The following is a 15,073-nucleotide window of genomic DNA, read 5'->3' as shown; positions in this document are numbered from 1 at the left end:
TTGGAATTAGCGGTTTCGCGAAGTACTTCATGATGGAATATATTGATTTTCCTTTTTAGGCTTACCACCATTCCGCCAAATCTTTTTACTACGCGCTACATACACACAACGGCGTAGTTTTGTGCCGTTATTTGTTTACTGCAGCAGCCAGCTGGGCTCCTCGTCTTCAAAGTTATTCACCCTTTAATTTTCTCAACAATATTGTTGTATACAAAATATGCTCACATGGCGTGGCGTCCAGTCCTACGGCACGTCATGTTTTCCAATAACACTAAATTCGAGATATTTATGCATATAATATAATAAATATTGAACAATGAACTATATAATATGCCACCTATCGCCTGCACACCTAAATGTATATTACAGTATATATTTTTACCACTGACTTCCTAAATCCAAATTTCGACGTAAAACAAAAAAATGGTGGATAACGATTTTAACGTTGTTTTTTTTGTATATAGGTTTTTCGTTCATATTTATGAATATATATCATTGTATATATTAGAACATTTATTAAACTAAAATAATATGTAGTAAGAAAATAGTACCTATAGAGCATTGAGTATAGAAGTATAGACGATATCTCTATAAACTTATGCTGTAGTAGGTAATACTATTTATTAGAAGTAATAACTCATTGAAATACATTTTTTCTTGAAATATAATTTATTTATTCAATATCTAAGTGATAATATAATTTTAAAACTCAATGACGAATTACTCAAGTTTTTCTATATTTTCATTTAAATAACTACATAATGGTTCTATGTAAAGAATTAAACTAGAACTCAAATCTTCATGAAAATATATAACTCCTTAATTCTTATGGTAGAAATGTAGAATAATTAATTTACAAGTTAAATTAACGTGTTTAAAACCACAATAAAAACTATAATAATACCCAATAACCTTAAGAAACATCCTTCAGAATATGTAAAAATGATTTTCAATGTTTTAATACCTACTAGGACAAACAAAAGATTTAGAATATTTAATTGTTGTTTAATAAACAATTTCCTAATTTGTTAATTATCATTTAAACTAATTAATTAACAAGTTTTTTTATATGTCAATATAATAAAACAATATTATTTATTATTATAACAAAGATATTTCCATTAAATTTATCCATGGAATATTGAAAAATTGGAATCTGTATTTTTTTTTAAATTTTACTAGGTACCAACTGAAAACTAATATAAATAGACTTAAAAACATACAAAAGTTTTTAAAAAAATGTACGAAATGTATAAATTGCAGTATTTGTGTATGAAAAATGGTGATGTAGCCAATTTTTCGATTTCCAGTATATTAATAGGTGTATAATGGCCGATAATTAAAATTCTACTCGTTATGCGGTAGACGCGGGATAGTTGAATCTATTAATATTGTCGAACAAAAATAATGACCTCGAAAATCAAAATCAAAACGACAACGCCGTGTCGCGCTCGGGAAGAGGATATAACTCCCAGACGAAATTAAAAATAAAATTTTTTCTTCATCGTGGGCGGGGAAAAAATTGGCCATTTTATTAGTGTGCGTGCGCGTGTGTGTATGCATATTTTGAGAACTGCTTAATGTCGGCGGCGGCGGCGGCGATGCAACTGTGCCGCATTCACTTTCGAGAGCCGGAACCCACACCATTATATTATTTTTTTTACTAGAACGCCAGACGTCTAGGTCTTACATGTGTGTATGTGTGTGTGTGTGTGTGTGTGTGAGTGTGTGTGTGTGTGTGTGTGTGTGAGTATGAGTGTGTGTGAGTGTGTAATGTGTATGAGTGTGTGCAGTGTGTGCAGTGTGTGCAGTGTATGTGTGTACTCAGACGAAGGAGAATGAATAGTGTAATAACAAATAATAATAATAATAATAATAATAATAAAAAAAACCAGAACTAGTTTCTCGGCCCGCGTCTATGCTGGCTAGACGTCTGTGCAGCGGTCGTCTCCTGCAGCTCGGCGCAAACACACACACAGACGTGCACATTCATACACTAACTCACACACACGCACACACACTCATACGAGGAACTCCTAAACAGCACATACACACACACACAATTACACAAACACTAGCACCCAGGTACGTACACTTAAATACTCGCAGACGCGTGCACGCATTTACGGGAAAAATAAAAAAACCTCACATAGGTAAACGTGTAGATCGGGGCCCCCCGCTTAAATTCGACGACTTTTAACGACAAAAATGTAAATAATTAATAAAATACGACGATGTCGTCGAGTACGTGTCAAATAAATAGTGTTTAAATAATTCTTTTATTATTATAATTACGAAAGTTCAGTTTTCGATTTGTCCGGGTCGTCGTTATTTCATTTTTGCCGCCGTGGGCACTGCAATTCCCATCAGATGCACTGGATTTTCAACGGACTCAAATGGTCTTAACGTATTCGGTAAGTGCACTTGAATACTTGATATGAAGGATAGTATTGCTGGTTGTGTGGTGGTGGAGGTGGGGAGGGGCAAATGTATATTCTGTCTGTCGTATAAGTATTGCAAATTATTAATAGTATTCAAAACTGTCACAAGTATGTAAATATTTTTAAGAATTATTGATCTAATTACGTTTAAATAATATTAATTATAATTTGGTTAATTTCAATCATTTCAATAATGGTTCATAATAATAAAAATAATACAATTTGAACGTTTAATAATGATTATCACATTTTTGCATCAGTAGTTTTTTAAAATTATTCCTACATTATAGTTCATTATAAAGTGTAAGTTGGAAGGCGCATTTGCAAATCGTATCGATTTTGAAGTATCAGATATTTCCGGAAACGTTGCTATCTAAACGTTTGATAAACCCGATAATAATTATTATAGTCGTGTCTATAAACTTCCCTAGACGAACGTCTATTAATAATTATTATAATATTTTGATTATTTTTAATAGCTCGCGCAATCGGCCAAATCCGTCTAAAATAATAATTGTTTGCAAAACAATGCGATCTGTAGTAAAATCGTATCGCTTAATAATAAATAATAATAATGTACATGATGTTTGCAATCGCATTTTTAAAAATATACGTTTTTTGATAAGATCGGATGTGTGAAGGTCATAATACGGTTAGAGTCATAAAGATCGCCGTTATTATTTTTCCCTTAAATCTTGAATAAATTCTAATCTTCTCTGCGAGGTGCCTAAGAAAATTAACTTGTTCGGTGCATAGTAACATAGGTTAGGTTTGTTATGATTAGGCACCTCCTTTTCGCGGAAGTAATACGAAAGCGGTACCCGGGGCTTTATCTGTTCGAACGGAAAAAAAGGCACCTACAAAATAATAAAATATAAAAATAATTATAATAATGTTGTATGTTGCATATTATTAGAAATTTAGAAATCTAATCGCGTGTACAATTGTGTGCAATTTGTTGTGCGACCGCCGACCAGTGGCGGCGACGGGTGGCCGGCCGGCAGTGGCGTGACGTGTTTTGTCAGGGAATGTGGGAGACTGGCTGCACCTTTAATAGGTATACTACTTACCTTAGACAAGAGTTTCTGGATGCCTGTCAAAATAAATGACAAAACAAAACCTACGAACTGCGGCTAGAATAAATATTTTAATATATTGTAATGTGTACAAATTACGTGACTGTGACGTATATAAAATATTTGTGTTATTAAATTGGTAGCGTATTAGGAACTTGGGTCGGGTAAAATCAGCTGCAGGGGCGATCATAATGTATGCGGACATATATGATATAGAGGTCCGCAATTACGGAAAAATCTCAACAGCCCCCGGGGGGGGGGGCCCTTTAGTACTTTTCTGACCTTCGACCCTAGTGGCCGGCCACCGGTTAGGTTAGGTAAGTTGGGTCGAGATCTATAATATGCAGTTGGTGAATAACCGTGAATAGCTACAATGCTTCATTTTTTCAGTGCACCGCAGATGGCTACTGTAGCCGTCATTACGTTTGCGACAAAACTTTTTGAAAAACGTCGTCCTTATTTAACGGTCAAGTGCCAAGGCGTTTAATCGTTTTAATCGTTATTTCAAATGAATTTCTTCTTCTCGTCACGTTTCACTGCCTCGCACAACAGTTGTTGTGAAAACAATATTATTATATTAGTGTAGTAATTATTAAAAGATTGACTCTGAGGCCTCTGGAGCCGTTTTGATGTTTTTTTTCTTTATACATTTCAAACTGTCCGTGTTGATTAAAATGTTCAACGCTGTTAACCGATAAACGGTGGTGTCGGAGATATTGTGGCATGCCGGACAATAAAAAAAAAATACCCACCTCTTTCACTATTTATGTTTTTATTTAAGTAACCCTCCGGTGTACATTTGCATTACACTCGGGTCAGGGAGTTTGTTCAAGGAAATTAATTTACTTTGGATCGTCGACACGGAAAAAAAATTGCTAGGAATTTTATTAAAATGAAAACGTTTGAAAACACCAAATGAAAACGCCTCGGGCGTCCATTGATAACGGCGTGGAATATCTTGAATATCTATTACCTTTATTATAAATTATACATTACTATTTACTAATATACCTTCAAATGTATAATTTGAATGTTTACATCATTTAAAAATCTGTACATTTTTAATTAATACACTACAATAGTATTGACAGTATTTTTTGGAATCGTTTTCAGTCTTTCTAGGTAAATTTATATGTTCAATGTCCATGTTAAATTGGTCCATGAAAACTATCTGTATACAATCGTTTTACTTCATACCTCTCTACTGTGGTGACCCAGCTATTGTTATTTAAAATTTAAAATTTTGTTTACTTCTTATATTTACTCAACTACTTTTATAATTAGATAAATAATTTAATCTGATAAAAATTCACTTTTTAATTATCACATTTAATTATTACAACTTACACTTTTTTTTAATTAAGTCTCGACTGTAATAATTAATTCGTTTTATTTTTCAAATTAAACGATTTCTATAGGTATGAGCTTATAATACATTAAAATAATGGTACATACATATTAAGTAGTTTTTGTGCTTAAATGAAAAAATTAAAACTTTAAAAAATATAATATATTTATTTATTTTTATCGTACGATAATAATCAGATTCAACTCGATCAGTATCTATGCGGATAAATTTGAAAGAAAAAAATATCAATTGAAGAAAGATGAATGGTACATTCAAATATTCAATTATACAAATGGTATTGGCTTGTCTGTATAGAATAATATTCTTAAATAGTCGGCGATAATTATTGTTGTTGAATATGCGCTGGGTTAAAAACAAATTCGATAATATGCAAAGCAAATGACAGTTACCTGTTACAATAAAATCGTAAAACGTGATTTGTGATATAAAACAAATTTTATTCAAATCGGTTTAAGCGAAATTCGGCCCGAAAATTTAACCATTTTTTTGTCGGCTGCGAAGAAAACGGGTTTTTCGTTTATTATTATCGTTATCGTTATTATTATTATTATTATTATTATTATTATTATTATTTCATTGTGTATATACTGTATACAAAGTACATACTCGGTGTGTGTGCATTTTTTCCTTTACGGTATGCGTCGCTGTTTACACGCGGACCTGTGCTTTTTAATCGTAAATATTTTTTTTCCCCGTTTGAAATGCGCGTACGCACACAGGGATGGCAAATGTATATTGTATAATATATATGCCGGGGAAAGGATGTCGGTAATATTTGGGCAAACATCGCGGGCATGCGGCATTCATTTACATCCTCTCCGGCGGTTTTTTATTGCCAGTATTGATTTTATTTCCCGCATGACTAATCAGAATTAGAAGGATAAATTGAACTCCTCCCTCAATGCAATGTTACAAATCCCTTGAGTTAAACTGCGAATTTAAAGTTTCGATCCGGCACACATCCCTTCGTTCTGCCAGCCACTCGTACCAACCGATTTAGTTTTAAAAAATATTCATAATACGACCGCCGCGGCCGCGCGCCACGCCGTAGCGTGTATTATTGCGTTGTAATATTATTATTTTGTACGAACCGAACTGAAAATGTTATTTTCTTTTCCGAACGTTTACGGTAATTTTTTTTAACCCAAATACGGTAAGTAGTATTCGGTGACATTGTCGTCGGGATCCCGATTTCCGGGTGTTTTGACCTTTCGTAAAATGCCAAAGCCAAATCGACGAACAATTCGCTTTTAACGTTTTATTTTTCCCCATTCGGATATAGTTTATAGTCATGAAACATGAAAGAGTCTTTTCAGAAGACGTGAACATTTGCACCAAACAAATTTGGGTTGTGTTCTAAACCCGAATTATTTTATTAGCATCCGTACACATGATACTGGTTACAATATAATATAAGTACTTCCTATATCATACAATATACACATTACCGTAAACCGGAAGAAAATAATTATAATACAATTTCGTCGAATAGTACGAAAATTTCAATAAAAACTTATGCGAATACGATCTGGGTGTGCATAATATTATTATAATAACCTTTACCGATATTATATACACATCGGGTCTCATTTTTCAAGAACGTTGATTACAGTTTTCACGTGTCGTTCCTCGTAAGCAGATTTATACATGTATGTATATATTATATTAGTCATAATTTAATACTGCTCGAGACAACGCGCGAGGAGGGGGCTTTAACCCTTATATCCCCCCGGGCTCGTATATATACTATATATAGTCATACAATATGTCGGTGACATTATAACAAGAGGAGGGTCGTCGGTTGGTCTCTCGTTTAGGTGTATGTATATATATTATATATATACGAAAATCCCGAGTCATCGTATAATATATAAATGCGTGTGTAATATGTATATATGACCTATTATAAAAGTGAAGGATTGGTATGGTAATAATATTGATCGTCGTTATACATTTGGAAAAGAGAAAGATGTCGCTTCGATTCCGCGGGGTCGTGTACAAAACCCACATAAATAATTCCAACTGCGCCAAAACGTTTTTATACACAAAACTAGGTATATTACAATATTATAAATTTTCAAACACTGCACCTACCAAGGTATATTATTATAATTTTTATCTATTTTGTTGTAAAAAAAATATATTTTGTTTTTAATCTCTCACCGACATCCATGAAGTGTCGACGTGAGTTTATATTTTATAACCTCATGTGTATTATGGCGAGTGTGTGTGCCGGGCGAAAACGTTATACATTATCATAATGTAATATGAAGGCTCGATTTTTGGCTGTGTGGCAGATCGAGTGTTTCGAGTTTAATTGTGGGTTTAATTATTGTTATTATTATTATCATCATTATCGTCATCATTATTATTATCATCGCTATCGTTTTGCTTAAAATAATGCATTAATTATAATATAATTTATGGTTAATTTGGGTAGGATGTATTATATATATATATATACACACATATTATGTATACCTACTTCTGAACAAAAATCGATGATTAAGAGTTGTATGTTATTATTATATTTGAATCGCGATGGAAAAACATGGCCGGTGATTTTCAAGCACTCGTTTTTAATTATCGAATTCGCTTTCTCGCACACATACACACTCGATTGCAAAGGACTAATCGTTATTGGCAACCTTTCAGAAAACCGCCGCGAAAGCCTTTCAAAAAACTCACGCACACTCACACACCCGTGCACACAACATAATAATATACAAAACCAAACAAAAATGGCCGCACATTACTCCGGTGTGTAACAGCTAGTGGTGCAAGTGTGCGCGCGGGCCGCCGCCGTTTGTATAAACCGCGAAATAATTTTTGAATGTATACGGAGGATTTTAATAACGAACAAGGTGTAACGGGAGACCATTTTAGATTTTAATGCGATTATCCCTATGGCAACACAGCCGACGATATTCGCTCTGCATGAAACTTTTAATGCTGCGTAAAAGGGTGGCGGCCCAGGCCGGGGCGGCGGTGGAGGTGACGGTGGAGGTGGACGAGCGGACGACGGTGTACGGTGTAATAATGTATATATAGCAAGGCGGCGGGGTGGCGGTGTGTATAATAATATATACAATATACATAGGCTCCTCCGGTTTGATTTCCATCCCTACGCGCGCGCTTTCGGCAATTCTCTCAAAAATATACCTATAATAATTCCCGCGGTGTATCGGAAGGAGGAGCGCCACAGCCGTCGCCGTCGACTTTTCATCTCGCGCCGCGCCGAAAACACGTAAATATGTATAATTCGCGAATAACGCGGCGCGGCGCTCGCACCATATATTATATTTCTATATAGTGTTGTGCTTATAGGTGGGTAACGACCGTGTACTCGGGTGGGCACGTTCTAGTGTGCAGTGTATGTTAATTGTTTAGCTGCGGATCAGACGGGCTACGCGTACCGCGGAAGTGCGAGGACGGGGTGCCCTCGGTTTTTAATCCCGGATTTCGACGACGAGAACCTAAAATAAATAACCCCGTACCGACTTCCAATACTTATTTCGGTCTCGAACTCATCGCCCCGAAAAACAGACGACTACGACCACCGTAACAAAGCGCTCACTATATTATTATATACATTTATATTCCCATTCATCGTCAAATCGTTATTAATGTAAATATTTTGCAAACCCCTACAGGAAACGAATGATTTCGCTTTCGGTTTTACCCATATTCATAATATAGGTGTATACGGTGGAAACCGAGTTGGTTGGTTTGTTTTATTTATATTTTGTTAAATTTAAACTCGAAGGCTTTATGCATAGTTTCAGCTGTATTATATATAATATGTTGTGGGACGAGTTTGTTTTTGATACTTTTTAACTAATAACTTTCAAAATCATTTAAACCTTTAGCGAATTCAAACATCAAATCTTGTGAGAATTTGTGATTAAAATGGTTAAGGCGTAGCTGATAAACTAAAAATCATTCCCAAAAATTACTCATTGACGTGTACAGCAACTACCATTATTATTGTTAGACAATTTGGGCCCCGTATTGTTAAGATTTTTTGTTTCGTATAATATAGGCGTGAATCAAATACTATTTTTCGACCCTTTTTATAATTCATACAATTAAGTAGCTAATTTATTTGGCCGCCTGGGTTTGATTATTAAAGCCGTTAAAAAATTCGGCGTTCTAATAGGACGTGTGTTGTTATTTATTATTTTGTCGATTTCCGTTCACATATATACCACCATGCATATATAGTTGCATATACGAACAGTTCCTTAGACAGTTGTTAACTTTTATTTTACAATGATTATCTAACCTTAGATAAACTATGCTTATCGATTCGACGGGCATCAATTAGAGTTGGGGACTTTCCCCCCTCCCCCTTGTGGTATAAGTTTCGTTGGCCATGTGTTCCGCGAATCCATGTGAGGCCGACACACTTTATAATTTTATTATAAACGATCTTAACACAAGTACTCCGCGACCATTTCCGGTAAGTCTCGCCGTCGTCTTGACCAGAAAAACTTTACCTGGACACCATACCGCAGTGAATAATTTTCCGGAAGACCAAAATGGTAATAAACGAGCATAATTGCACGGGTATATATGCCTCCGAGCTTCGGAAATCGAACAATTTTTGTTCACGTATGCGTTGTATATTATTATTTATAAAAAATGTTTCACCTCTCAACCGTTGATCGTTTCATAATATATATTTTGATATGTTTTCAATTTAAATAATATGCGCCGCTATTCGTGGAATGTATTCTGTCCAATGTACACGTATTCTAAAAATAGGACAACGTACCTACTCTTACTCGATGAAAAATAAAATAATTTACATACCCACATTTTAACGAATACCTATAGTAATATAATAATATTTCATGATTATGCGCACATTCCGTTGATTATTATTATTTTTTTTTATTGGTATGGATTATTTTCTTCTAATTAGCTACCGTTCGCTTCTTGTTAAACGAGACCAGTATAATACATTTTGGATTTACTCTTGATCTTCTCTCTTCGATACTTATAAGTTGTAACTTTTATTTTTGTTGTCCAATCTCCAAGTAGTGTGTATTTGTTTAAGTTGTGTGTTGTATAACCGCTATTAATTATACATACAATGCTATAACGTCTGAACTAAATCTTCAATCGATTCAACGAGCAACTTTTTTTCTCGCTCACAAACACGTTCTGTAATTGCGTGAGGAGATTTGCAGATGTTTAAAAATAATATTCAAAAATGAAATCTTTTGAGAAATTCGAAAATAAATTTAAGCTAAACTTGTTTGGAAAATTACTAGACTATAATATTTCAATTTTTTCAAAAAAATTATATTCAACATTCCCGAATGCAATTCAATTTTTACAGATGGATAATATTTATAGAACTGTTTGGCATTTGTTCAAATTATGTTCAACAAATGAAATATCGATAAGACCTATCTAAACATAAAACATTTGTACTTACGGATTAACGAGTTTTATTAAGTACATTGCATTCTATTTTCTCATTTATTCACAGAGAAACGTGTTTTCTTTTACAATTTTTTTCTTGGCACTAATGTAGTATTGTCTTTTAAACTAATTCATTTTCACAAAATTCAATTTCATCATGAAATTCATATCGGTATTATTTATAAACTGCAACAATTGCGCAGTCTGTGTGTTATAATATATTATATATACACAAAGGTGTAATAATACTAATTTGAAGTCCCATAACACAGAATAAAATTAATTGGAAACAATATTTTTAGGTATTATGTTTAAAATTTGAATTTATTGTTTTGTACTTTTTAAGAAAAAAGTATTTCGATAAAATACAATTTCCGACAATTATTGTTTGCAAATTATTCTGCATTGAATTACTTTTAAAATGTATGCAATTTCTTAAAAATAATTAATATATTTTATTTTTACGATTTTAAATAGAAAAAAAAATAGTAAAACGAAAGTCGAGATTATGGTTTATTAAAAACCGAGATCTTCGTATCGAAAAAAAATTGTCGCTTTTCATAATTACACTGTTAACGTAGGACATTGAATCCGAAATACAAGTAATATGACAGAATTTACTACAGTCGTTGTAATTTCAACGGTACAATTATTTAATCGTTACAATGTTCAGCGTTGTATTTACCATAATTTTATCAACACTCCCGGGCTCGACCGCATGCATAACCACAAGTTAATTCTACAAATTATTTGAACAATTAATTTGTATTGTATATGTATATTATTATAAAATTCATATATTATGCATAATATTATGTATATGATATGGTGGCAATTCGTTCCACGAAAACAGTTGTAAAGAGAACACTGTTAAGCTCGCTAAAAGTTATGTTTTTTCGAGAAAACTATAAATCGTGAGACGAAATCCCGTGCGAGTAGTTATACAAACATAACGACCGCAATAGAGATTTTGTGGAATTTTCCTTAATTTATTCTTAAGAGCGTTTTGCCATATTTTTAAATCACCGACGATGCATTTGTTAATATATCAGACAGACATTTGAGCCCAGTTTAGATTGTACATGTAACACTTGTAAAATCGCTGTGCGCCTTGTATTTTAGCGTTATTTATTTGTGGTTTAAAAAATAAACAAACACGTTTCATCTCATTAAATATTAAACAAATTCAAAAATTTCTATTATTACATAATCTTTAGTTTGTGAATTGGTGATATTATTGTGTTACATTCAGTAAAATCATATAATAACGGCGTATTAATGGTTTATTTTCGGGTTAATAATAAATTGAGTTCGACTTTACCATTAATTCGTAATAACTAATAACTAATCAATATAGATTAAAATTTAAACATATTAATCATAATTCATAATATTACACTAACGGTCAATATAATGGGTATTGGTTGACGGTAAAAAATGAAAAATAACGTTTTATTGTGTAGAAATAATGAAATTATTTTTCAGAAATCACAATAGGAACCACACCAATTAAACGATTAATTATAAACTATAATATAATGGCAATCACATTATTACCGCGGAAGCATTCTCACATATTTTGTTTGGCAGTCCAGTATTGACAATTATTCGGAAGTTAAAGTAAAAACCCCGTAGTCCAATACTCGTTTACAAGTGTTCTCTTTGCAAATCGTCACGTAATTATAATAATAATAATAATATTAAAATACGTGTAATGTATATTATAATTGTATGTTCATTAGGCGCGAACGGGTAAAAAAAGGGTTCAGAGATAGGTACCTATACTGTAAAGTGGTATCGCCGCGGTCGGAATGGTCCGTGTCGGACAGGCGCCTTTTTTGTCACCGGATTTCTGTTGAGCCACAAAGAATATATATTTGCGAATGGTATAACTTATTAAAAGCAAGTTAGTTGTTAACCACAGCGTTTAGGTTAGACGTAACACGCTTTTTTCAGGGGGGTGGTAAACAATATTCAAAAAAGTACTTACATAATAATTATGTACAGTGTCCGACCGTCTTACGTATATATGGTACCTCTCAGCCGAATGATCTTGAAATACGGCTTACTATGATAACTAGGGTCCTAGGGACGTTCCAACGTATGTATTTTGCAGGAAATTTCGAATAATTTAATCTGAGTCTGTGAAATATCCCTGAATACAGGTGTGTTAAAATCAAATTTTTTTCAAATTTAAAATTGGTGTACCTTGGCTAATTTTACCGTGATAAGACTTATTAAGTCCAAGAAAAACAAAGTACGTCCATTTTAAAGAGTTAAGAAATGAGAAATTTTCTCAAAATGTGTAATTTAGTGACCCCAAGTTATCACAGCAAACCGTATTTTAATCTAAGGTTATGCATTAGGCTGAGATATTCAGTGGTAGGATATAAGACGGGACATGCTGATGTGTGAATAAGTATCAATTATAATAATATAATTAAGGTGATGGGTCTGAAAAAAGGTAAGAAAAAACGCATTGTTGATAGTATAAAAAAAATCAAGAGAAAATACCATTGTACAATAATGTTTGTTATACATTTAAGACTTAAATCAAATAAAATAATTCCATTGACCACTTAAATATACATAAAATATGCCCAAGTCTTATTGATTTTAATCAGAAAAACTGTGTATCTTTTTATAAAAATATTAGTTTATTTAAATTATACTCAAAGGTTTTTGTTCTTAATAATATACGGGCTATCAACTGGGGGCTACTTGTTTGGACACGAACAAAATTGTACACAGTGTGTTATTTACATGTCGACAATCGTGCACTGTGCCACCGCGTTTTTCATAATAACAGCCCCGAGCAGTTCAGTTTCTTATCTAATACGGTTTATTTTACATTATTATGAATAATTTAAAATTACCAACATTACTCAGTTTTCTTTTTCAGCTTTGTGTTTTCCAACGAATATAACAAGCCCGAAATTTGTCAAGATTTAATATTTTTTCTAGTCGCTTATAATATTTAATGTAACTTATAAGTCATGAGTCTTGACTTTTCATCCATTATTATTAACGGTCATGGTGCACGATCACACTTGTGCATGTGAATAATAATAATAATAAATTCAATATATAATTTATTTATGTTATATTAATTTAAATTGTTGCGCCCAAGGCAGAGAGTACAGTTTGAGTTGTAATACACTAATACGTATACGTTATGATCCGATAAAATGGTTGGGAAATACTGAATTAGGACAAAATGTCTATTACAACTAACAACTTAAAAAGTATTATTAGTTCTTGTATTCATATTTTGTGGAGCTCAAAAATTAATTTTACTCAATAATTTAGGACACTATTTTTTTGCTTAGTAATTTATGTAAAAACACAATATTTCTACATACAACTTCATAGACGTTTGTCAAATGACAAAGATGAAAGGTGTTGAAATATTATAGGTGCATCTCTTATAATAATATGTTTAATAATATATCGGTTGGTCTGATAAATTTAGTTTGAAAGCAATTGTACGTACAATATAACCACATAAAGTGTAGTTATTTTGGTATACCTACGCGAGCCGTCGTAACTGGATGCGCGTACATATATATATAATATATGTGTACAAAAAGAATTCACGAGATTTAAAAGAAAAAGGAAACGGCAATGGAGGGGAGGGTGGGATGCGACTGTACGTAGTACGGCCAACATCGTGTATAGAACACGTATCGAAATATGTCGGGCGGCGGCGGCAGGGTGCAACGACGAGAAATTTGCGAAAAAACCAAATGCACGAAACAATAGTGCAAAATACATGGCGAGAGAGTGCAGCGAGAGAGAGGACAAAATAATCTCCCAACCGTGGTTAAGTCTGGTCCTCTCGCGCTCGGGAGTCTGCGTCTGCGAGAGTATGTGTGTGTATAAATTTAAAAAATACAAGTACCGAGTCTCATGTGTGCGTATCGGTGTGCATGTGTGCGCGCTTCGGTTATATTATATTATTATTGGGAGTGAGACCGACCTGCCGGCCGGCCGTCTGGGGAGGAGGAGTGGCGCGCGCGCGATCTGCGAGAGGAACTGGTTCAAGATTCGTTGCACCGACGAAAAAAAAATAAACACCGTCTACATGACAGTTTGCGTTTCGATGCAACGCAAGTACAACCAGTTCGCAAATATTACTATTACTATTATTATTATTATTTTCGGTCAGCTCTTCGCACGCGCGCGCGAGTGTGTGCGTGTTGTTTGTGTGCAGTGCGCGCGCGGTCGCGTGTGTGTCTATATATTGTCTGCGCCCATTAATAGTCATAGATAGTAATAATAGGTACGTCGCCGTTGATAATATTATCTCAAATTTTATCGAACGATATTCAATTTTATTTTACCTAACCTAACCGTAGTCGTCGTTGCAAGTGCCCACAGTGCGTCTCCCGGTAAGGTGTCCCGTTTATTTTGGCATACTGCTCGCCGCACCGTCCGCGTTCCTACGGCCCGGCGATTTTTCAATTTATTTTCTTATTTTTTGATAATTCAATTTTCTAACCACCGGCCGATTATCGAAAACCGCGGCGGCGGTGTCGGCGGTTGCGTTGGCCTACGATTTTTGGCAGCCCATGGTGACGACCGTCGTACGACCGACCGACCGACGCGTGTCGTAAAGCGCACCTCCGACCGACCGACCGACCGATCACCATCACGACGGCGGCAGTCGCGTGTCCCCGTGCCATGACCTGCCAGTTCCCGGTCCGGCCTCATCCACTACCGTTGCAGGGTAAGCTATCTAAACTACGAGATTC

The 15,073-nt window shown here is 34.2% G+C and overlaps 1 protein-coding gene across 5 annotated transcripts in view; it reads left to right on the top strand.

Moving 5' to 3' along the window:
- LOC111029901 (broad-complex core protein-like) overlaps window positions 1-15,073 on the top strand; it is an 80,508-nt gene that overhangs the window by 25,789 nt on the left and 39,646 nt on the right. Inside the window, exon 1 of one of the 5 annotated variants that reach the window (XM_022309148.1) lies at window positions 1,902-2,414. The exons of 2 other annotated variants lie outside the window; for them this stretch is intronic. Coding sequence is in view for 2 of the 3 variants with exons in the window: in XM_022309142.1 (XP_022164834.1) it covers window positions 15,003-15,048 (46 nt within the window). In the remaining variant the exon portion in view is untranslated. Of the gene's footprint in view, window positions 1-1,901; window positions 2,415-14,418; window positions 15,049-15,073 lie in introns of those variants that run through there. 2 more of the 5 variants (XM_022309142.1, XM_022309149.1) reach the window with 2 other exon arrangements.

Source organism: Myzus persicae, unplaced genomic scaffold (assembly GCF_001856785.1).
Source record: "Myzus persicae strain clone G006 unplaced genomic scaffold, MPER_G0061.0, whole genome shotgun sequence".
Lineage (NCBI taxonomy): Eukaryota > Metazoa > Arthropoda > Insecta > Hemiptera > Aphididae > Myzus > Myzus persicae.
Note: the sequence above shows the minus strand (reverse complement) of the source record. Positions and strands in the feature narration are given on the sequence as shown.